Source organism: Gobius niger, assembly GCF_951799975.1.
Source record: "Gobius niger genome assembly, chromosome: 5".
NCBI lineage: Eukaryota > Metazoa > Chordata > Actinopteri > Gobiiformes > Gobiidae > Gobius > Gobius niger.
Window position 1 is genome coordinate 37,973,328 of NC_136856.1, and position 25,069 is coordinate 37,998,396.

Consider the following 25,069-nt stretch of genomic DNA (forward strand, 5'->3'; position numbering starts at 1 on the left):
TCAGAGCACGGCGAGGTCGTGGCAGGACTTGGACCGTGCCCTGAGGCTGACCCGGTGGTTGCCGCGGGAGACGATGCGGTCGAGGAGGCGGCGCGCCCGCTCCGTCAGGCTCTGTTTGCGGCGCGGCGTCAGTGTCGGCGGCGTCAGAGCGTTCACGCCGGCGCCGCGGTACAGGCGGAGCTGCCGGACCACGCCCTCAAACAGCTCCAGCACGTTATGGTTCAGTGACGCCGACGTCTCTATGAACTTACAGTCGAAGACCACCGCGCACGCAAGGCCTTCTGTGGAAATACAAGTAGTAAAACCAAAACATGTACATAAAATACATAAAAATCAATATAAAAACATAAATATTGAACATAATCCATCCATCCATTTTCTTCCGCTTTATCTGGGGCTGGGTCGCGGGGGCAGCGGTCTCAGCAGAGATGCCCAAACTTCCTGATCCACACACACACCTCCTCCAGCTGTTCTGGGGGACCACGAGACCAGGCCAGCTCAGAGACATAGTCCCACCAGGGTGACCAGGGTCTTCCACGAGGCCTCCTCCCAACAGGACATGCCTCGAACAATGCCAGGAGGCAAACTGGAACAGATGCCCCAGCCACCTCAGCTGCTCCTTTCGACGTGAAGGAGCAGCGACTCTACTCTGAGCTCCTCCTGGGTAACTGAGCTCCTCACCCGATCTCGAAGGGTGCGCCCAGCAACCCTGCGAAGGAAACTCATTTCGGTCGCTTGTATTCGTGATCTTGTCCTTTCGATCATTACCCAAATCTCATGACCATAGGTGAGGGCGGGAACGTAGATCGATCGGTAAATCGAGAGCTTTGCCCCGACTCAGCTCCCTCTTCACCATGACAGACCGATACAGCGACCGCATCACTGCTGACACCTCAGATCAGTCTGTCGATCTCACGCTCCATCCGTCCCTCACTCGTGAACAAGACCCCGAAATACTTGAACTCCTCCACTTGAGGTACTCCGGCCCCTGGCTGCGCCTAGAAATTCTGTCCATAAAGGTAATGAACAGAACCGGTGACCAAGGGCAGCCCGGGCGGAGACCAACACGCACTGGGAACAGGTCTGACTGACGGCCAGCAATGCGAACCAGGCTCCTGCTGCGGCCATACAGGGAATGGACAGCCCTTAGCAGAGGGCCCCGGACCGGTGAGTTACTGGTGGACAGTCACAGCACCATGTTAAAAACATTGTGCCGTGCTCTTCACGGTAAGTGTTTTTGTCTTAAAGCTAACAGCTAGCACTAATTAAAAATGAAAATGGCAACAATATTTTCAACGAGCCTGCAAAGCCTGTCTTTAGTATAAATACTTTGTAGTTGTTTAATTTTTGTCGTGATATTTTTTTATGTTAGCCATTAGCTAGACAAAAAGTCCTTCCTCAGAAAACACAGACGTTTTCTGACGTCAAGAATTTACATCCAACCTTATGTTTTTAACATATAGCGAGTGACTTCGGATCAGTATCTCACTGTCAGTGATTTTTCTTCAACTATTTGTTGATTTGTGCGAGACAGCGCAAATTGTTAATGGGAAAAGACCAAGAGACGAAGGACCACGGCCGCCGGGAATCGCACTGGGAAGTCACGTGCCATTTGCGAGCAGAGAGCCGATCAGCCATTACACTGGCCTAGAGGCTGTAAGCTCCAGTCGGGAAGCTTTTAGATTTGGGTGAAGCCTAATGGGAGAAAATGCACTGGGTTAAGGCAAGAGCTAATGCTACATTGAAATGAAAAACAGCCCAGATGAACTTCATGAACAGGGCTTGACATTAACTTAACATTAACACAGATGCCGTCTCCTAAAGCCACAGTGGAGAGTCAGACTGGTCCCATTCATTTTACGACAGCCTCCACTCAAGCATCATCTCCTGCTCTTAATCTCATGTTCACATCAAGCAAAAACCGAGTCAACTCGTTCTCACTTTTAAAAATGTGTTTAGTTTTGGTAGATAATCACTTTAGAAAACCACGAGCCACAACGGGCGGAGAGCAGAGGAGTGAGCCTACTGTCAAGTATCGCAGTAGTGCTTCAGTATCGCAGTAGTGCTTCAGTATTGCAGTAGTATCGCAGTACCTTGTGTAGTGACCTCTCTGGCTCGCACTAAGTCGCTCTTGTTGCCCACGATGATGATGGGAAGCCGTTCGTTCTGTCGCGCTCGCCGCAGTGTGATCCTGAGCTCCGCCGCTGCCTCGAAACTGGAGCGATCGGCCACCGAGTACACGATCACGTATGCGGTGCCCGCCAAGAGACACGCCTCCTGCAGAGAGAGAGAGAGAGTCAGAGACACGCCTCCTACAGAGAGAGAGAGACAGAGACACGCCTCCTGCAGAGAGAGAGAGAGAGAGTCAGAGACACGCCTCCTGCAGAGAGAGAGAGAGAGAGTCAGAGACACGCCTCCTGCAGAGAGACAGAGAGAGAGAGAGTCAGAGACACGCCTCCTGCAGAGAGACAGAGAGAGAGAGTCAGAGACACGCCTCCTGCAGAGAGAGAGTCAGAGACACGCCTCCTGCAGAGAGACAGAGAGAGAGAGTCAGAGACACGCCTCCTGCAGAGAGAGAGAGAGAGAGTCAGAGACACGCCTCCTGCAGAGAGACAGAAAGAGAGAGAGTCAGAGACACGCCTCCTGCAGAGAGAGAGAGTCAGAGACACGCCTCCTGCAGAGAGACAGAGAGAGAGAGTCAGAGACACGCCTCCTGCAGAGAGACAGAGAGAGAGAGTCAGAGACACGCCTCCTGCAGAGAGAAGGAGAGTCAGAGAGAGAGAGAGTCAGAGACACGCCTCCTGCAGAGAGAAGGAGAGTCAGAGAGAGAGAGAGTCAGAGACACGCTTCCTACAGAGAGACAGAGAGAGTCAGAGACACGCCTCCTGCAGAGAGAGAGACAGAGAGAGAGAGTCAGAGACACGCCTCCTGCAGAGAGACAGGGAGAGAGAGAGAGTCAGAGACACGCCTCCTGCAGAGAGAGAGAGAGAGAGAGTCAGAGACACGCCTCCTGCAGAGAGAGAGACAGAGAGTGAGAGTCAGAGACACGCCTTCTTCCAGAGAGACAGAGAGAGAGAGAGTCAGAGACACGCCTCCTGCAGAGAGACAGGGAGAGAGAGAGTCAGAGATACGCCTCCTGCAGAGAGACAGGGAGAGAGAGAGTCAGAGACACGCCTCCTGCAGAGAGACAGGGAGAGAGTCAGAGACACGCCTCCTGCAGGGAGACAGAGAAAGAGAGAGAGTCAGAGACACGCCTCCTGCAGAGAGAGACAGAGAGTCAGAGACACGCCTCCTGCAGAGAGACAGAGAGAGAGAGAGAGTCAGAGACACGCCTCCTGCAGAGAGAGACAGAGAGTCAGAGACACGCCTCCTGCAGAGAGACAGGGAGAGAGAGAGTCAGAGACACGCCTCCTGCAGAGAGAGAGAGTCAGAGACACGCCTCCTGCAGAGAGACAGAGAGAGAGAGTCAGAGACACGCCTCCTGCAGAGAGACAGAGAGAGAGAGTCAGAGACACGCCTCCTGCAGAGAGACAGAGAGAGAGAGTCAGAGACACGCCTCCTGCAGAGAGACAGAGAGAGAGAGTCAGAGACACGCCTCCTGCAGAGAGACAGAGAGAGAGAGTCAGAGACACGCCTCCTGCAGAGAGACAGAGAGAGAGAGAGTCAGAGACACGCCTCCTGCAGAGAGAGAGAGAGAGTCAGAGACACGCCTCCTGCAGAGAGACAGAGAGAGAGTCAGAGACACGCCTCCTGCAGAGAGAGACAGAGAGACAGAGAGAGTCAGAGACACGCCTCCTGCAGAGAGAGAGAGAGAGTCAGAGACACGCCTTCTGCAGAGAGACAGAGAGAGAGAGTCAGAGACACGCCTCCTGCAGAGAGAAGGAGAGTCAGAGAGAGAGAGAGTCAGAGACACGCCTCCTGCAGAGAGAAGGAGAGTCAGAGAGAGAGAGAGTCAGAGACACGCTTCCTACAGAGAGACAGAGAGAGTCAGAGACACGCTTCCTACAGAGAGACAGAGAGAGTCAGAGACACGCCTCCTGCAGAGAGAAGGAGAGTCAGAGAGAGAGAGAGTCAGAGACACGCCTCCTGCAGAGAGACAGAGAGAGTCAGAGACACGCCTCCTGCAGAGAGAGAGACAGAGAGAGAGAGTCAGAGACACGCCTCCTTCAGAGAGACAGAGAGAGAGAGAGTCAGAGACACGCCTCCTGCAGAGAGAGAGAGAGAGAGAGAGTCAGAGACACGCCTCCTGCAGGGAGACAGGGAGAGAGAGAGTCAGAGATACGCCTCCTGCAGAGAGACAGGGAGAGAGAGAGAGTCAGAGACACGCCTCCTGCAAAGAGACAGAGAGAGAGAGTCAGAGATACGCCTCCTGCAGAGAGACAGGGAGAGAGAGAGTCAGAGATACGCCTCCTGCAAAGAGACAGAGAGAGAGAGTCAGAGACACGCCTCCTGCAGGGAGACAGAGAGACAGAGAGTCAGAGATACGCCTCCTGCAGAGAGACAGAGAGAGAGAGTCAGAGACACGCCTCCTGCAGAGAGACAGAGAGAGAGAGTCAGAGATACGCCTCCTGCAGAGAGACAGGGAGAGAGAGAGTCAGAGACACGCCTCCTGCAAAGAGACAGAGAGAGTCAGAGACACGCCTCCTGCAGGGAGACAGAGAGACAGAGAGTCAGAGATACGCCTCCTGCAGAGAGACAGAGAGAGAGAGTCAGAGACACGCCTCCTGCAGAGAGACAGAGAGAGAGAGTCAGAGACACGCCTCCTGCAGAGAGACAGAGAGAGAGAGTCAGAGACACGCCTCCTGCAGAGAGAAGGAGAGACAGAGAGAGAGAGAGAGTCAGAGACACGCCCCCTAAAGACAGAGTACTGTAAATGTAAAGGAGACAGAAGTGTGACTGTAAACACACATATACTGCACATACTGTTATGACCTGGGCCTCGGGGTCAGTGTGTGGTTATATCCACCCGAAGCCAAAACGCTTTTCATTTCAGAAACGTTCTCTGTAAACACGGAGCTCAGTAAACCTCATTGACTCGGGTCTGTGAAAACACTGTGATCCATCTGCCAAAGACTGCAGATAACAAAACTCTGCTGTAAATATGAAACTATCAATGGATTTAGGATCTACAGAAGAGATGTGTGTGCAGTAAAACTCCAGTAGATTATGGACAACAGACACAACGCGGTGATGTCATTGTTTTAGTGAAAGTTGTGTAGCCACGTAAACTGTGTTTTCAGATCTTTCCGCTGTGGGACCTAGTTTGGAAAATGTTCGGACAGGACAGGGTTTCTGTTCAAAAGAAGAACCATGGGCAGCTGCTGCAGCCAATCATTTATCAATTTTACCCACATAGGACCAATCCCGGACTGAGAGGTGAGAGTTCATCGCATCAAGAAACGGAAGCGATGAACTCGCCGTCGCCGCACTCTTCCAAAGCATTAAAGATGGCGGCGCGGCAACTGATAGACTGTTTTCTTCTATTCTTTCATGTGTTTTAAATCATTTGGAAAATATAAATTCCCTAAAATCGAAGCAATAAAAAGCATTGGCAGCATTCCTCGTGACAGCTGCTCTGCTGCTCCCTGTTTGACCTCTTAACCCCCGCCTACACCAAAACAAGGACGTTTTTAGGCCGCACAGAGAAACGCTGCAGTGTTGACATGTTGGTGCAAATGAACATTGGACATTTTACACAAATCAATCGACTAAACATCAGATTTGACTTCGCGCTCGACCGGAAGTGTCAGGACAACGGAAGTGCCGGGACAACGCAAAAAGAGCGGGGCGGAATAAGGTGAATAGTTGTGTAGAGCGCCTACATTATGGCGACGGTCCCACGTGTCCATCACGGTCAGAGTCGTCTCCTCACCGTCCACCGTCAGCGTGCGCTCGAACGTGTCTGAAACAACATGAGACACGGATATGACGCCAACGTTTCACCACAGCCACGGGACTTCTTCAGTAACGGCTGGAGGTCAGGACTTTGTGTCAAACATTTTAGCCATTTTAACGCTCAAACACAAAGAACATCATTTCAGGGTTTTTCCAGGCAGAAGCAGGTCAAACTTAATGCCATTTTTCATGCCCAAACACTATATCTGAATATAGTCCATCATTTTGGTATTATCAATGAATGAACAATTGTAGATTTAATGCCAGTTTCAATCCAAATTAATGTTTTTTAATGACATTTAAGGCCTTGAATTTGGCATTATACATTTAATGACTTTGAATGCTTTTTAGTGCCTTGTGGAAACATTTAAACATCCCGCCAAACAGGGGAATCAGCAAAAATACTCAAAAGTAAAACGACATAAACAGCAAAAGGAGCAGCTGAGTTTTGCACCAGAAGGTCTGACAAAGTAATGCCGTAGAAATAGTCACATCATTATTTATTTTCTTAAAGTTAATACACTTTAACGCTTTACGACGTTTAAGGACTAATGCTCTAAAGGAAGACACTGGAGGCAAACCCGGGCCTTTCACCTGGAAACAAATAATTGTCCTGATCTTCACAAAAATTCAAACTCAGTATTTCTAGATTTATTTGGGGAGTACATTTGTTTTTCTCTCACTCTCGCAACAACATTTCTGAGCAAATCTTTGGAACTCACATGTCAAAAACCACACATTTAAACCTGAGTCTGTCCATTGTTACAATTTTCACAATTTTTATGCAGAAAACACATCATTTTTTTAATGAAACACATGACACTTGTTCCTCATTGTTCCTCACCTTTCTGTCTTTTATCTACTGTAGGGTGCATCATACGCCCCATATTTTTTTAAACTTCAATGGATCATTTTGTCCCTAGTCTAGCTTTTTTATATATATATATAAAAGAAAATGTATGGCAAAGTTTGGTGAAGTTTGAAGTACATTTAGGTGGTTCACCATTCAAATGAAGATGTTTTGTCAAAATATCGAAAATGTGCTATTTAGCGCATATTTCCAGTTTTTCCAGTTAGGGTCTAGTCCGAGGAAAGGTGCTTAAGAGTGGGTCCCTGTGTCCGAGGGGTGCGCAGAGTGTCCCTGGAGGTCCGGAGGAGCCAGGGGGCTGAGTGTATGCAGGTAGGCGGGTTTGGGGGTGCCCTGACAGGGGTAGGGTTAGTGGATGAGAGAGAGGCGGGGTTGTGGTGGGTGATGGGGCCTGGCTGGAGGTCTTAGGACAGGGCTCGAGGTCTCAGCCCCGTCCTGAGGCTGTTAGGTCCGGGCTGGAGGTCTCAGACCCGGCCTGGAGCTGATGGGAGTAAGTTGGAGGTCTCAGACCCTTCCTGAGGCTAGGACCAGGCCCGAGGTATCAGACCCGGCCTGGTGCAGTTAGGAGCAGGCTAGGACTGGAGGTCTTAGCCCTGGTCTGGACAGGAGGTAAAAGCTTATAGCACCTGGTATTCTCAGGCGTCTCCAATCCAAGTACTAACCAGGCCTGACCCTGCTTAGCTTCCAAGATCCAAAAATGGTCTGGATTGTTGGCGCTCAATGTGTTAACAGTCAAAATGTGCTAAATCTAACAGCCCTGTAATAACAGTTTGTGAAGGTTTAATACAAAATATTTTGTAAAAACTCAAAGATTGCAGACTTCACAAACAACTTGAATAAACAAGCAAAGAATAGTCATTTAATCAAATTCAATACCATTGTAAAATATGAAATAAGTAAAGATATCAACAGCACAAAACATTCAGCTAAATGAATATCGCATATGCTTCATAATGCAAATCTTGCTTATTGACGTGGACCACCTAAACAATGTTGGAATTAGACAAAAATTGGTAGAAATTCTTTTTATGACCAAAGGAATGTTTTAAAAGTGGGGACATCATCATTGGTTGACATTGGGGCGTTTGATGCACCCTAATCTACAGCAGTAGTTTCAAATTGATCTCAAATGTCTTTCTCCGTGTTTCACTGCAGCGTCTGGCCTTACTGCGCCATGGACGGCCTCTGCAGGGCGCCGGCCCCAGGTTGTAAAGCCCAGAGTGAGTCCGACCGAACACTTTCCCTTGTCCCAAAGCCCCGCCCCCTGACACAGTTACGCCGCTGTCACCGATCGATCACGCCCCGAGGTCAATCGATTGATTCAGGTCAGACTCTGCACAAAACAACAGCAGCAGATTCCCACAGACGTGTGAAAGTCTAAATGAAGCTCAGAGCCGCCTTTCAATGTGTGCTTTTATTTTGTGACGTATTAGTTCATTTGCTCAGAGGGATTTTGGATCTGGTTCCGTCCAGCTTAAAGCTTATAAAATGTGTCAGGAATCAGATAAAGATCCTTGTGTGTTCCAAATGTGGTTGAGTGGAGCCTGTAAAGTGCAGAGTCTTATGGAGCAACTAAAGTGTCTTGGGCACTTACAGCCGAAAGGCCAGAGTAACGCCTCATTTGAAAGCTAAGACCTGCAAAACTAATCTAAGCTTCTTCCTCGTTTTGTTTCAATTGATCTTGTTGCGTTTCTGTATTTTTTTTGGGTCACATTCTCATTCCTTTTTTTGTAGCGTTTTGGCTGCGTTTCATTTTTTTCGTGTAGTGTAACTGTAATAAAGCCACAAAAACGTGACGAAAATGCAACAAAACGTGATGAAAACTTGACAACAAAAACAAGGAAAGAGCTTCGGCCTTAGCTTTCAAATGAGGCGTTACTCTGGAAGCTCCCGAGTCAAGACACTTATAGATTTGGGCAAAGTCGAACTGGAGAAAATATCGTCGGTTAAAGGAACAGGCCACCGTTTTTCCACACTGAGATATGTTCTTGCCTGAGCTTAGACGAGTTGATGCGTACCTGTCTGGTCTTTGTGCGTGCTCTCAGTCACGCAAAACGACCAAAGATGTTGTTAGCATTTGGCCTCTCCCAATGTATTCCTATGGCTCCAAACGGGGGTGAAGTTGGAAGCGACAAAGCTCTTCCACGGGCACGAAGACCAGACAGGTACGGATCAACTCCTCTAAGCTCAGGCAAGAACATATCTCAGTGTGGAAAAACGGTGGCCTGTTCCTTTAAGAAGCATGCGCAGTACATCTGTGAGCAGACTTTTAGTGTCATGACCCTTAAAGGAACAGGCCACCGTTTTTACATACTGAGATATGTTCTTACCTGAGCTTTGACGAGTTCTTTAGGACCTGTCTGGTCTTCACCCGTGCCTTCAATCCCGTGAACCCAGCACAGACGGCGTTAGCATTTAGCCTCTCCCTCTCTCCTCTATAGCTCCAAAACAGGTCAAGATAGAAGCTACCAAGCTCTTCCACGTTTTCCCTATTTAAATATGGTTACGTGAAGTGTTACACTACAAAGTATAATTACACTAAATTAAACAATGTGGCTTTTCTAAGCGGACAAAAGGGGGGACTATATTGTAAGGCGTAAAAACACCAGGAGTATTTTGGCGTTCGCACAGTAAAGTGAAAATATTACTCCACGGATTTTGAGTAGGAGAGGCTAAATGCTAACGCCATCTGCGCTGTCCTAAAGAACTCGTCTAAGCTCAGGTAAGAACATATCTCAGTATGTAAAAACGGTGGCCTGTTCCTATAACAAGTCCAGACTCAGAGGTCACTGACATTAATAGGCTAATAATGTCCAAAGTCCAGCTTCATGTCTCTCACTAAGCAGTTTGTACTGTTGTGGATGCAAGGTTTATTGTTGTTTACTTTTTGCACTATATTGCTGCATATGTTGTTTATGTTGTACTAAAACTAGGCTTTTGTCATAGTTCATGTTTTTTGTAATGTAGCACGTTATTTGCACACATATACCTAAAAAAGAATAAAGTAAGAATTATTTGCAGTTATATGTGTTTCACGTTTCAAATTGCTTGGCCCGCGGCCCACAGGCACATTTTCATTTTAGTTCTCAGAGTCAGAGACAAAAGGTTTGGGCACCCCTGGGTTAAAGAGTGGAATGAAAGCCTCATTTGAAGAAAACGACCCTAAGGATTACTCAATTTGTCTACACAGGTGCTCTGTATATATTTCTCCCATCTTTAGCCGCTGCTGTCTCCCACAAAGGAAATGACCATATTTGGATTACAGCATCATCTCGGTCACAGCCTTTGGGGCAACACGTGGATACCAAACATGTCTGTATTTGGGAATGAATAAGCGTGGGAAATACCAGAGAGCCATGTTGGAGCTACTTCCTGGATAAATCTTAAAACTGAGGCACAGACCTGGGCTCTCCTCTTGGTCCCGGTCTGAGGTGCCCGCGAACACGGACGCCAGGCTGGACTTGCCCACGGCCTGGTCCCCGATGAGCACCACGCGGAGCCCCTCGTCATCCAACGGCTCTGGGTCTGAGTCCTGGAGCTTCCAGCGTGACCGGTACCTGCACACACACAATCAGCAGCTCTGTGCAGTATCTATCGGTCAAAATATTCATATTATTACAAATATTTTTGATATTTCAAGTGTTCAGAGTGTCAAGTAGAAATTGATATTTTGTACCATATGGTAGTACTTTAAGACTGTGTAATGTGATGTGTCTTTACCTGATGGTGTCTCCGGGCTGGTACGAGGCGGACTGGGCCAGCGGTCTGTGGGCTCGGGGGGGTCTTTGGGGTCTCTGGGGTCTGCAGTCCTGGTCCCGGTCTGAGTCCGAGTCCAGGTCTCTGACGGTCTTCTCCTGGTCCTGGTCTGGACTTGGACCTGGGTCTGTGGTTCGCTCCTGCTCCCTCTGAGTCATGTCTGAGAGACACGGAAAGAGTGACTTATTATCGTCAGAACAGGGTCGCTTCTAACCATTATGGGGCCCTGAGCAGCTCCTGTTTGTGGATCAGTGACATACTTATTGCGTTTCGTACAAGGGTCTAGACCTTCACAATTGAGCTCCGTTATCAGGTGGGAGGGGTGAACTCTTTTGAAACGATTGGATCTGATTTTCGCTAGCGTTTGGTTGTAACGTATGTAACAAGTGAATACAGCAGCTATTATAACTCTATCATGACTCTATCATGACTCTATCATGACTCTATCATAACTCTATCATAACTCTATCATAGCTCTGTCATAGCTCTATCATGACTCTATCATGACTCTATCATAACTCTATCATAACTCTATAATAACTCTATCAAAACTCTATCATAGCTCTGTCATAACTCTATCATAACTCACTCACAACTCTATCATAACGCTATGATGACTCTATCATAACTCTATCATAGCTCTATCGTGACTCGATCATAACTCTATCATGACTCTATCATAACTCCATCATGACTCTATCATGACTCTATCATAACTCTATCATAGCTCTATCATAGCTCTATCATGACTGTATCATAGCTCTATCATAACTCTATCATAACTCTATAATAGCTCTATCATAACTCTATCTATCAAAACTCTGTCATAAAGCTATCAAAACTCTATCATAGCTCTATCGTGACTCTATCATAACTCTATCATAACTCTATCAAAACTCTATCATAGCTCTGTCATAACTCTATCATAACTCAATCACAACTCTATCATAACGCTATGATGACTCTATCATAACTCTATCATAGCTCTATCGTGACTCGATCATAACTCTATCATGACTCTATCATAACTCCATCATAACTCTATCATAGCTCTATCGTGACTCTATCATAACTCTATCATGACTCTATCATAACTGTATCATAACTCTATCATGACTCAATCACAACTCTATCATAACGCTATGATGACTCCATCATAACTCTATCATAGCTCTATCGTGACTCTATCATAACTCTATCATGACTCTATCATAACTGTATCATAACTCCATCATGACTCTATCATGACTCTATCATAACTCTATCATAGCTCTATCGTGACTCTATCATAACTCTATCATGACTCTATCATAGCTCTATCATAACTCTATCAAAACTCTATCATAAAGCTATCAAAACTCTATCATAGCTCTATCGTGACTCGATCATAACTCTATCATGACTCTATCATAACTCCATCATGACTCTATCATGACTCTATCATAACTCTATCATAGCTCTATCGTGACTCTATCATAACTGTATCATAGCTCTATCATAACTCTATCATAGCTCTATCGTGACTCTATCATAACTCTATCATGACTCTATCATAACTGTATCATAGCTCTATCATAACTCTATCATAGCTCGATCGTGACTCGATCATAACTCTATCATGACTCTATCATAACTCCATCATGACTCTATCATGACTCTATCATAACTCTATCATAGCTCTATCGTGACTCTATCATAACTGTATCATAGCTCTATCGTGACTCTATCATAACTGTATCATAGCTCTATCATGACTCTATCATAACTCCATCATGACTCTATCATGACTCCATCATAACTCTATCATAGCTCTATCGTGACTCTATCATAACTCTATCATGACTCTATCATAACTGTATCATAGCTCTATCATAACTCTATCATGACTCTATCATAACTCTATCATAGCTCTATCGTGACTCGATCATAACTCTATCATGACTCTATCATAACTCTATCATAGCTCTATCGTGACTCTATCATAACTCTATCATGACTCTATCATGACTCTATCATAACTCTATCATGACTCTATCATAACTCCATCATGACTCTATCATGACTCTATCATAACTCTATCATAGCTCTATCGTGACTCTATCATAACTCTATCATGACTCTATCATAGCTCTATCATAACTCTATCAAAACTCTATCATAGCTCTATCGTGACTCTATCAAAACTCTATCATAGCTCTGTCATAACTCTATCATAACTCAATCACAACTCTATCATAACGCTATGATGACTCTATCATAACTTTATCATAGCTCTATTGTGACTCTATCATAACTCTATCATGACTCTATCATAGCTCTGTCATAACTCTATCAAAACTCTATCATAAAGCTATCAAAACTCTATCATAGCTCTATCGTGACTCTATCATGACTATCATGACTCTATCATGACTCTATCATAACTCTATCATGACTCTATCATAACTCTATCATAACTCTATCATGACTCTATCATAACTATCATAACTCTATCATGACTCTATCATAACTCTATCATAACTCTATCATGACTCTATCATGACTCTATCATAACTATCATAACTCTATCATGACTCTATCATAACTTTATCATAGCTCTATTGTGACTCTATCATAACTCTATCATGACTCTATCATAGCTCTGTCATAACTCTATCAAAACTCTATCATAAAGCTATCAAAACTCTATCATAGCTCTATCGTGACTCTATCATAACTCTATCATGACTATCATGACTCTATCATGACTCTATCATAACTCTATCATGACTCTATCATAACTCTATCATAACTCTATCATGACTCTATCATAACTATCATAACTCTATCATGACTCTATCATGACTCTATCATAACTCTATCATGACTCTATCATAACTCTATCATAACTCTATCATGACTCTATCATGACTCTATCATAACTATCATAACTCTATCATGACTCTATCATAACTCTATCATAGCTCTATCGTGACTCTATCATAACTCTATCATGACTCTATCATAGCTCTATCATAACTCTATCAAAACTCTATCATAAAGCTATCAAAACTCTATCATAGCTCTATCGTGACTCTATCATAACTCTATCATGACTATCATGACTCTATCATGACTCTATCATAACTCTATCATGACTCTATCATAACTCTATCATAACTCTATCATGACTCTATCATAACTATCATAACTCTATCATGACTATCATGACTCTATCATAGCTCTATCATGACTCTATCATGACTATCATAACTCTATCATAACTCCATCATAACTATATCATAGCTCTATCATGACTCTATCATGACTATCATAACTCTATCATAACTCCATCATAACTCTATCATAGCTCTATCATGACTCTATCATGACTCTATCATAACTCTATCATAACTCTGTCATGACTCTATCATAGCTCTATCATGACTCTATCATGACTCTATCATAACTCTATCATAACTCTGTCATGACTCTATCATAACTCTATCATAACTATCATAACTCTATCATAGCTCTATCATAACTATCATAACTCTATCATAGCTCTATCATGACTCTATCATGACTATCATAACTCTATCATAACTCTATCATAGCTCTATCATAGCTCTATCATAACTCTATCATAGCTCTATCATAGCTCTATCATAACTCTATCATAGCTCTATCATGACTCTATCATGACTCTATCATAACTCTATCATGACTCTATCATGACTATCATAACTCTATCATAACTCTATCATAGCTCTATCATAGCTCTATCATAACTCTATCATAACTCTATCATGACTCTATCATGACTCTATCATAACTCTATCATAACTCTATCATAGCTCTATCATGACTCTATCATGACTATCATAACTCTATCATAACTATCATAACTCTATCTTAGCTCTATCATAACTCTATCATAACTCTATAATAACTCTATCATAGCTCTATCATAGCTCTATCATAACTCTATCTCTATCATGACTCTATCATAACTCTATCATGACTCTATCATGACTCTATCATAGCTCTATCATAGCTCTATCATAACTCTATCACAACTCTATCATAGCTCTATCATAGCTCTATCATGACTCTATCATGACTCTATCATAGCTCTATCACAACTCTATCATAGCTCTATCATAACTCTATCACAACTCTATCATAGCTCTATTATAACTCTATCATGACTCTATCATAACTCTATCATAACTCTATCATAACTCTATCATAGCTCTATCATAACTCTATCATAACTCTATCATAGCTCTATCATAACTCTATCATGACTCTATCATGACTCTATCATGACTCTATCATAACTCTATCATGACTCTATCATGACTCTATCATAACTCTATCATAACTCTATCATAGCTCTATCATAACTCTATCATGACTCTATCATGACTCTATCATGACTATATCATAACGCTATCATAGCTCTATCATGACTCTATCATAACTCTATCATAACTCTATCATAACTCTATCATGACTCTATCATGACTCTATCATAACTATATCATAACGCTATCATAGCTCTATCATGACTCTATCATAACTCTATCATAACTCTATCATAACTCTATCATAGCTCTATCATAGCTCTATCATAACTCTATCATAACTCTATCATGACTCTATCATAACTCTATCATAACTCTATCATGACTCTATCATGACTCTATCACGACTCTATCATAACTCTATCATAACTCTATCATAACTCTATCATAGCTCTATCATAGCTCTATCATAACTCTATCATAGCTCTATCATAGCTCTATCATAACTCTATCATAACTCTATCATAACTCTATCATAGCTCTATCATAGCTCTATCATAACTCTATCATAACTCTATCATGACTCTATCATAACTCTATCATAACTCTATCATGACTCTATCATGACTCTATCATAACTCTATCATAACTCTATCATGACTCTATCATGACTCTATCATGACTCTATCATAACTCTATCATAACTCTATCATAACTCTATCATAACTCTATCATAGCTCTATCATAACTCTATCATAACTCTATCATGACTCTATCATAACTCTATCATAACTCTATCATGACTCTATCATGACTCTATCACGACTCTATCATAACTCTATCATAACTCTATCATAACTCTATCATAGCTCTATCATAACTCTATCATGACTCTATCATGACTCTATCATAACTCTATCATAACTCTATCATAACTCTATCATAGCTCTATCATAACTCTGTCATAGCTCTATCATAACTATCATAACTCTATCATAGCTTTATCATAACTCTATCATGACTCTATCACGACTCTATCATAACTCTATCATAACTCTATCATAACTCTATCATAGCTCTATCATAACTCTATCATGACTCTATCACGACTCTATCATAACTCTATCATAACTCTATCATAACTCTATCATAGCTCTATCATAACTCTATCATGACTCTATCATGACTCTATCATAACTTTATCATAGCTCTATCATAGCTCTATCATAACACTATCATAACTCTATCATAACTCTATCGTGACTCTATCATTTCTGAATGAATTTATATTCATTTTTTATAATCATTATTCAAGTTGGTAAGTTTATCTATGTGATTTTATATATTTAAATTTTATATATTTGTTTTAATATTTTGTTAATTGTATTTATTTTATTTTGTGATGCATTGTATTTTATTTCATTTTATTAACGTTCTTATTTTCATTTCATTTTCTTCAATTTATACTAATTGTGTTGATTTGTTTTATATTACTTCATACATTTTTAATTTTGTTGATTCTAATATATATTTATGACTTTATATAATTTTACTTTATATTTATTTTATTTTTTGATTCATTGGATTTTTTTGTAATTTTATATTTTAATCCATTAATGTTCATTATTTAAATTTTTTTTTACAATCTTTATTTATTTTATGTTTTGATGTATTTTATTGATGTATTTATATTTGTATCACTGTTATGATTATTGTTGACCCGCCTCCGTGACCTCGCTCCAGACGAGGAGACGTTCGGTTCTGTCGCCGCAGGTTCAGACACGAAGCATTTGCAGAATGTAAATATTTAAAGTTTAATGTGAGTTATCATCGTCTCTGAATGTTTGACTTTTCACCGAGACACGGAGCAGAAGTAAGAGGTATTTTTTACTGTAGCTAAAGTACTGCGTCATCAAATACATGAAAGTCACAAAATACTTCAATACTCAATACAAATTGTTATTGAAAGAATGCCAAAATCAAGGCTGTGAATTTAATTGAAAACATAATTTTATTCCAACATACATTAATTGTGAAACAGTTAGTTTCACTTCAGAAGTTTTTCAAAAATACTTGGTCCAAAACTGAGTTTTCTTGAATATTTTGGTAAAACTTCTGTCAATTTTGCATAAAAGTTCCTTGTTTGCGTCTCTGATTGGCTACTACTACTACTACTACTACTACTACTACTACTACTACTAGCCTACAGTATTTTCTAAACTACCAATTGATCATTGAAATATCTGATGTAGTTTTAAATCCTCCTAAACTTCCAGAAGAAACACTTACCTCCTCAGGACCATCTACCACAGCAGCTGTAGCAGTTTTGCTGTAGTTTATGCAGTAGTATTCGCCGTAGTCTCACAGTAGTATCTCAGAAGCATTTGCAGTAGTCCCGCAGTAGTATTTGCAGTAGTATTTGCAGTAATGCCGAGCTCCTGTCTGTCGCTCCGCTCTGATTCCACTGATGAATTTTTAAAGCCGTTGTTTCCACTGGTTTAAAGTTTCTTCCACTGAGGGTCACAGCAGGACTGGATCTATGAGAGGGAGGAGCTAAACCAGGACTAAACCAGGCCATAACAGGAATAAACCAGGACTAAAGCAGGGACTAAATTAGGACTAAACCAGGACACAACTAGGACAGAACCAGGGCTAAACCAGGCCATAACCAGGTATAAACCAAGACATAACCAGGAATAAACCAGGACTAAAGCAGGGACTAAAGCAGGGACTAAACCAGGACACAACCAGGACACAACTAGGACAGAACCAGGGCTAAACCAGGCCATAACCAGGAACAAACCAGGACATAACCAGGAATAAACAAGGGACCAAACTAAAATAGGACAAAACCAGGACTAGACCAGGACTAAACCAGGACTAAACTAGGGCTAAACTAGGGCTAAACTGGGACTAAACTGGTACTAAACCGGGAATAAGCCAGGACTGAACCAGGACTAAACCGGGACTAAACCAGGATTAAACTAGGACTAAATCAGGGCTAAACTAACTGAAAACATCATCCATTTTGGCCATATGTACGCATTGAACCTCGACATATTAAAAGAATAACACTACAGACAGCTTAGAAAAGTGTCACATTGATATCTCTAAATATATTCATATTTTTCCCCTTTTACCTGCAGCCTTTTGCCTTAAAACCTAAAATGTCTGCTTTATTTGCTTGCTCAAAGTAAACCAGCAGGTGCACTGGTTTTAGACTCACACACTTTGGTTGAGATGGCAGAGAGCGGTCCATGGCTGATCCAGGGTTGCCAGGTCCGCGGTTAAACCGCGGAATTGGGCGGTTTTTGAAGCCATTCCGCGGGTGAAAACAACGGTCCGCGGTTTTTTGCCTTGCTGTAATCAATGTTGAATTGATCAAAATCACTATTTCGAAGGCAAATCCAAGGCTCTGTGAGCTGCTTTTTCAATAAGGGAGGGAAATAGGGGCGGTTTCTCATCATCGCAGGAGCACATGGGCTGTGAACTAGTAAACAATATTGAAAATTCCAGCTGCGCCGTATGTCCGCGGGTTTTCCGCGGTTTTCAGATATTTTTGGGCGGGTTTGGCTGCCCAGACCTGGCAACCCTGTGCTGATCACAGCAGATACAGCAGGTTTCACAGGAGCAGCTCCACTTTCACAGCAGGGTCCAAAAACAGTGCACATTAAACATATAAAATATATAACTCTATTATATATATATATATATAAAAATATATGTTTAAATCTCTGTACTATACATACAGGAATTAAAAGAAAAGGACAGCATTAGCGTTAGCAAGCTAAGTCACCAGGCACCAAGTAACATTACACATTTTGGCGTAAAACATTCCGTACGAACACAAAAATAGACACAAACTTACATAAACCAGGCCTGAACAATCCCAAACGATCTGGGAGACTGCTTCCACATGTTAGAGAAGTATTTTTTTTAACCGGGCTGGCTTTATGTCCCCCCTTTATGTTCCCCCGTCAATAGAAGTGGGAGAACATTGATGTATTTAGATTAGGCACCAGCCCACTATCCTGTGCTGTTCAAACATGAGTGGCGCTGGACAGGCAGTTTTGTACACAAAAATTGGATTTTGAACAAGTTTGCACTAAAATGTCAAAATAATTTTAAGAACATGTAGATAACTGTGTTAATGACCCATATAGATAGTTTATCAGCAAAAAAAAGTTGATTTGGTGTTTAGTTGTTCTTTAAGGTTAGTGGCAGGACAGGGTCAGGGCTAAAGGGATATTTCAGGATCTTTGACATAGGGCCTCATTTCCTATAGTTACCCAGAGTATTGTTGATTTCTGGAGATATTTATTTTGTATTCATGCAGTCCTTATATTTCAAGAGTTTCGTGGCGCTAGGCTAGTGCTAGGATAGCGCATTTCTATGATATCAGCTAGCCTGCACTAAAAAACAGTCTGACCCGCTCCATAGAGCACCTGAGGCAAATCACTTATAACACCAGACTGCCGATATAACCACAACACAAACCTTTAAAGCTGGCATTGCTAGCTAGTTTTGTGCTCATAACTAACTGTTGATTTTGCTCTGTGAGGTCTAAAATGCAGCCTCCAAATTCTCTAAAACAACCCAAACATATGGGCTCTATAAAATATAATAATATTAAAAAATTAAATATATTTATCGTGAAAACACATTAGACACAAAATAATATCATGTCCCACCATTTATTCCCCATGTGACAAATGACCCCACAGTTTTTGTGACAAATAACCCCGAGTGTCGACTTCAACAATGTAAGCTAGCTAACAAACAGCTTTAGCGTGTTAGCTCTAAAATGGCTCAGACCAAAGCTAACATCTCTGTCTTTCAGATCAGTGTCTTTTGTTTATGGCTCTAACAAAAGGAAAGCTCTCATGACAGGAATGACCCAAACATTAGAGTTTGGGAGAAACCATAAAATGTCTTCAGTGCAAATGAGAAAATTATAATTGGAAGAGAAGAGCAATACCAATACACATATATATATATCAGTAACAGCGCCCTCTAGTGTGGCTATGGAAAGAAAATTGACAAATGTTTCACTCTCATGACTTGTGACTGGTTGATGTACCGACTCACATACGAAAAAACTAAATTTGCACCTGGGGAACATAGCTTCACACCTGCTAGCCTGCTCAATGTATTTTTCCTATAGCCGTTAGCATTAGCCCGACCCAGATGTTTTCAGCTTTTGTCTCAGAATCAGAATGAGCCTGATATTGATTTGACTTGAACATTTTATTTCGAGCCATATAAACAAAACTATACAAACAGTGAGAACAAATACAGACATGGGCACATGCCATATCTGTCCAAGATCTTTACCTTTACACACAACAAGCTTCCTTTGTCCCTATACTGGCCAACAAAATAAAATAAATAACATTTTAGCTCGAAAAGAAGTGGCAAGAAGACAAACTTATTTACTCCCACCCCCATTCATATATTCTAAATAATTTAAATAATGTGGTTGCTGAGTTAGTTTAGCCCTTGGTAGCTTGTAGTAAAGAAACAATTAAGTTAGTTACATGTATGTATGAGATGCAACAATGCATTACATTAAGTCAACATTCACAAAATGCTACACTTTATAACAAGTGTGTAATTATTCATTCCTACATCCAATATACCAGCATGTTAGTATTACTGTTCATTATAAAATCATCATCACAACCCACACAGTATTTATAATGTATATATATATATATATATATATATATATATATATATATATATAGCTATAAGTGTTTGACTGATATATAACAGGGGTCTCCAAGTAAATTTCGCTGGGGGCCAAAATATATGGGGAGTGTATTGCCGGGGTCCATAAACAATATATGTTTTGATTGGGAAAATTCTATTGAGAATCAATGAATAATAATGAGCCTGGCAGGACGGTAACCACGGCGTACTCTTAACATGGCTGTGTCAGAAGTCTCTGCTACTCTGTGGTCATTATTCATTCACTCAGCACTTTATGGTGGTAAGCTACTATTGTAGCCACAGCCGCCCAGGGGCAGCCTGTCCATTTACCACGTGTTTATAATGTGTTGTTTATATCCTGATCTCTTCTTATGTCAGTGCCCTCTGCTGGACAAGTGTGGAATTCCTTCCTTTCTTTCTTTAAGCTGCCCCCTAGTGGCTGGAGTGAGCATTCTGGTTATTTCTTTAAAAACTCGCACAGGAATGGGTTAGAGACTTACTTTTTTTTTTTTACATACTCAGGAATTTGTGCTCTACAAGGCAGGGGCTGGATTTAATGATCTCGCGGGCTGGATTTGGCCCGCAGGCCGCCTGTTGGAGACCCCTGATATATAACATAGCCCATATCTATTCATGAGAAGTATAGTACTAACAGATTGATTGATTGATGCTGATGGTAACCAGATGTAATACAACATATAATGTAATGTATGTTAATCATAAAGAAACCACAGAAATGAGGATGATATCAGATGCATTCATGGTGTTTTCAGTCACATGCATCGAAATGAACAACATATTCCAGCCATTTCCAAAGTCGTGAGTGTCGGGACTTTATTTTCAAAACAATATATTTTTCTGAGCACATTTACATTTGAGTAAGATTTACCGCAATAATCGTCTCGTTTCAAAACTTTAGCGTCACTTTCACTAAAAGGTCCAGTAAAGTAAACAAAAACGTTAAAGTAAAGCTTTATCCCGGAGGAGTCCCCTGTTGTACATGTTTTAGGAAGATGTGTGGAGTTTCCTGGATCAGCTGCAGACGGAGGGAACAGGGAGAGAGGTTGTTTTGATGAAGCGAGTGGAAAGAATCTGCTCTGAGCTCATATAAACATCCTCTGGTCCAACACTCCACACGACACTCGAACGCACCACGACCTCCTCTGCCACTCTCTCCATTATCTGCAACAATAATATAACTTTAACACGACACTCGAACGCACCACGGCCTCCTCTGCCACTGTCTCCATTATCTGCAACAATAATATAACTTTAACACGACACTCGAACGCACCACGACCTCCTCTGCCACTGTCTCCATTATCTGCAACAATAATACAACTTTAACACGGCACTCGAACGCACCACGGCCTCCTCTGCCACTGTCTCCATTATCTGTTACAAAAATATAACTTTAACACGGCACTCGAACGCACCACGGCCTCCTCTGCCACTCTCTCCATTATCAGCAACAATAATATAACTTTAACACGGCACTCGAACGCACCACGGCCTCCTCTGCCACTCTCTCCATTTTCAGCAACAATAATATAACTTTAACACGACACTCGAACGCACCACGGCCTCCTCTGCCACTGTCTCCATTATCAGCAACAATAATATAACTTTAACACGACACTCGAACGCACCACGGCCTCCTCTGCCACTCTCTCCATTATCTGCTACAATAATATAACTTTAACACGACACTCGAACGCACCACGGCCTCCTCTGCCACTGTCTCCATTATCAGCAACAATAATATAACTTTAACACAGCACTCGAACGCACCACGGCCTCCTCTGCCACTGTCTCCATTATCAGCAACAATAATATAACTTTAACACAGCACTCGAACGCACCACGGCCTCCTCTGCCACTGTCTCCATTATCAGCAACAATAATATAACTTTAACACGACACTCGAACGCACCACGGCCTCCTCTGCCACGCTCTCCATTATCAGCAACAATAATATAACTTTAACACGACACTCGAACGCACCACGGCCTCCTCTGCCACTGTCTCCATTATCTGCAACAATAATAGAACTTTAACACGACACTCGAACGCACCACGGCCTCCTCTGCCACTGTCTCCATTATCAGCAACAATAATATAACTTTAACACGACACTCGAACGCACCACGGCCTCCTCTGCCACGCTCTCCATTATCTGCAACAATAATATAACTTTAACACGACACTCGAACGCACCACGACCTCCTCTGCCACTCTCTCCATTATCTGCTACAATAATATAACTTTAACACGACACTCGAACGCACCACGACCTCCTCTTCCACTGTCTCCATTATCTGCAACAATAATACAACTTTAACACGACACTCGAACGCACCACGGCCTCCTCTGCCACTGTCTCCATTATCAGCAACAATAATATAACTTTAACACGACACTCGAACGCACCACGGCCTCCTCTGCCACTCTCTCCATTATCTGTTACAATAATATAACTTTAACACGACACTCGAACGCACCACGGCCTCCTCTGCCACTGTCTCCATTATCTGCAACAATAATACAACTTTAACACGACACTCGAACGCACCACGGCCTCCTCTGCCACTCTCTCCATTATCAGCAACAATAATACAACTTTAACACGACACTCGAACGCACCACGACCTCCTCTGCCACTGTCTCCATTATCAGCAACAATAATACAACTTTAACACGACACTCGAACGCACCACGGCCTCCTCTGCCACTCTCTCCATTATCAGCAACAATAATATAACTTTAACACGACACTCGAACGCACCACGGCCTCCTCTGCCACTGTCTCCATTATCTGCAACAATAATACAACTTTAACACGACACTCGAACGCACCACGGCCTCCTCTGCCACTGTCTCCATTATCTGTTACAAAAATATAACTTTAACACGACACTCGAACGCACCACGGCCTCCTCTGCCACTCTCTCCATTATCAGCAACAATAATATAACTTTAACACGACACTCGAACGCACCACGGCCTCCTCTGCCACTCTCTCCATTATCAGCAACAATAATATAACTTTAACACGACACTCGAACGCACCACGGCCTCCTCTGCCACTCTCTCCATTATCTGTTACAAAAATATAACTTTAACACGACACTCGAACGCACCACGACCTCCTCTGCCACTGTCTCCATTATCTGTTACAATAATATAACTTTAACACGACACTCGAACGCACCACGGCCTCCTCTGCCACTCTCTCCATTATCTGCAACAATAATATAACTTTAACACGACACTCGAACGCACCACGGCCTCCTCTGCCACTCTCTCCATTATCTGCAACAATAATATAACTTTAACACAACACTCGAACGCACCACGGCCTCCTCTGCCACTCTCTCCATTATCTGCTACAATAATATAACTTTAACACGACACTCGAACGCACCACGGCCTCCTCTGCCACTGTCTCCATTATCTGCTACAATAGTATAACTTTAACACGACACTCGAACGCACCACGGCCTCCTCTGCCACTGTCTCCATTATCTGCAACAATAATATAACTTTAACACAGCACTCGAACGCACCATGGCCTCCTCTGCCACTGTCTCCATTATCTGCAACAATAATATAACTTTAACACGACACTCGAACGCACCACGGCCTCCTCTGCCACTGTCTCCATTATCAGCAACAATAATACAACTTTAACACGACACTCGAACGCACCACGGCCTCCTCTGCCACTGTCTCCATTATCTGCAACAATAATATAACTTTAACACGACACTCGAACGCACCACGGCCTCCTCTGCCACTGTCTCCATTATCTGCTACAATAGTATAACTTTAACACGACACTCGAACGCACCACGGCCTCCTCTGCCACTGTCTCCATTATCTGCAACAATAATACAACTTTAACACGACACTCGAACGCACCACGGCCTCCTCTGCCACTCTCTCCATTATCTGTTACAATAATATAACTTTAACACGGCACTCGAACGCACCACGGCCTCCTCTGCCACTGTCTCCATTATCTGCAACAATAATACAACTTTAACACGACACTCGAACGCACCACGGCCTCCTCTGCCACGCTCTCCATTATCTGCTACAATAATATAACTTTAACACAGCACTCGAACGCACCACGGCCTCCTCTGCCACTCTCTCCATTATCTGTTACAATAATATAACTTTAACACGACACTCGAACGCACCACGGCCTCCTCTGCCACGCTCTCCATTATCTGTTACAATAATATAACTTTAACACGACACTCGAACGCACCACGGCCTCCTCTGCCACTGTCTCCATTATCTGCAACAATAGTATAACTTTAACACGACACTCGAACGCACCACGGCCTTCTCTGCCACTGTCTCCATTATCTGTTACAATAATATAACTTTAACACGACACTCGAACGCACCACGGCCTCCTCTGCCACGCTCTCCATTATCTGTTACAAAAATATAACTTTAACACGACACTCGAACGCACCACGGCCTCCTCTGCCACGCTCTCCATTATCTGCAACAATAGTATAACTTTAACACGACA

At 42.6% G+C, this 25,069-nt stretch overlaps 1 protein-coding gene across 1 annotated transcript; it reads right to left on the reverse strand.

Moving 5' to 3' along the window:
* On the reverse strand, positions 1-10,677 carry LOC306963498 (GTP-binding protein REM 1-like; the record flags this gene model as incomplete). Its single annotated transcript, XM_079557069.1, has 5 exons — positions 1-281; positions 2,094-2,277; positions 5,823-5,902; positions 10,166-10,320; positions 10,484-10,677. The coding sequence occupies 5 exons, from the start codon at positions 10,675-10,677 to the stop codon at positions 1-3; spliced, it is 894 nt and encodes a 297-aa protein (XP_079413195.1).
* Positions 10,678-25,069: the final 14,392 nt, after the last annotated feature.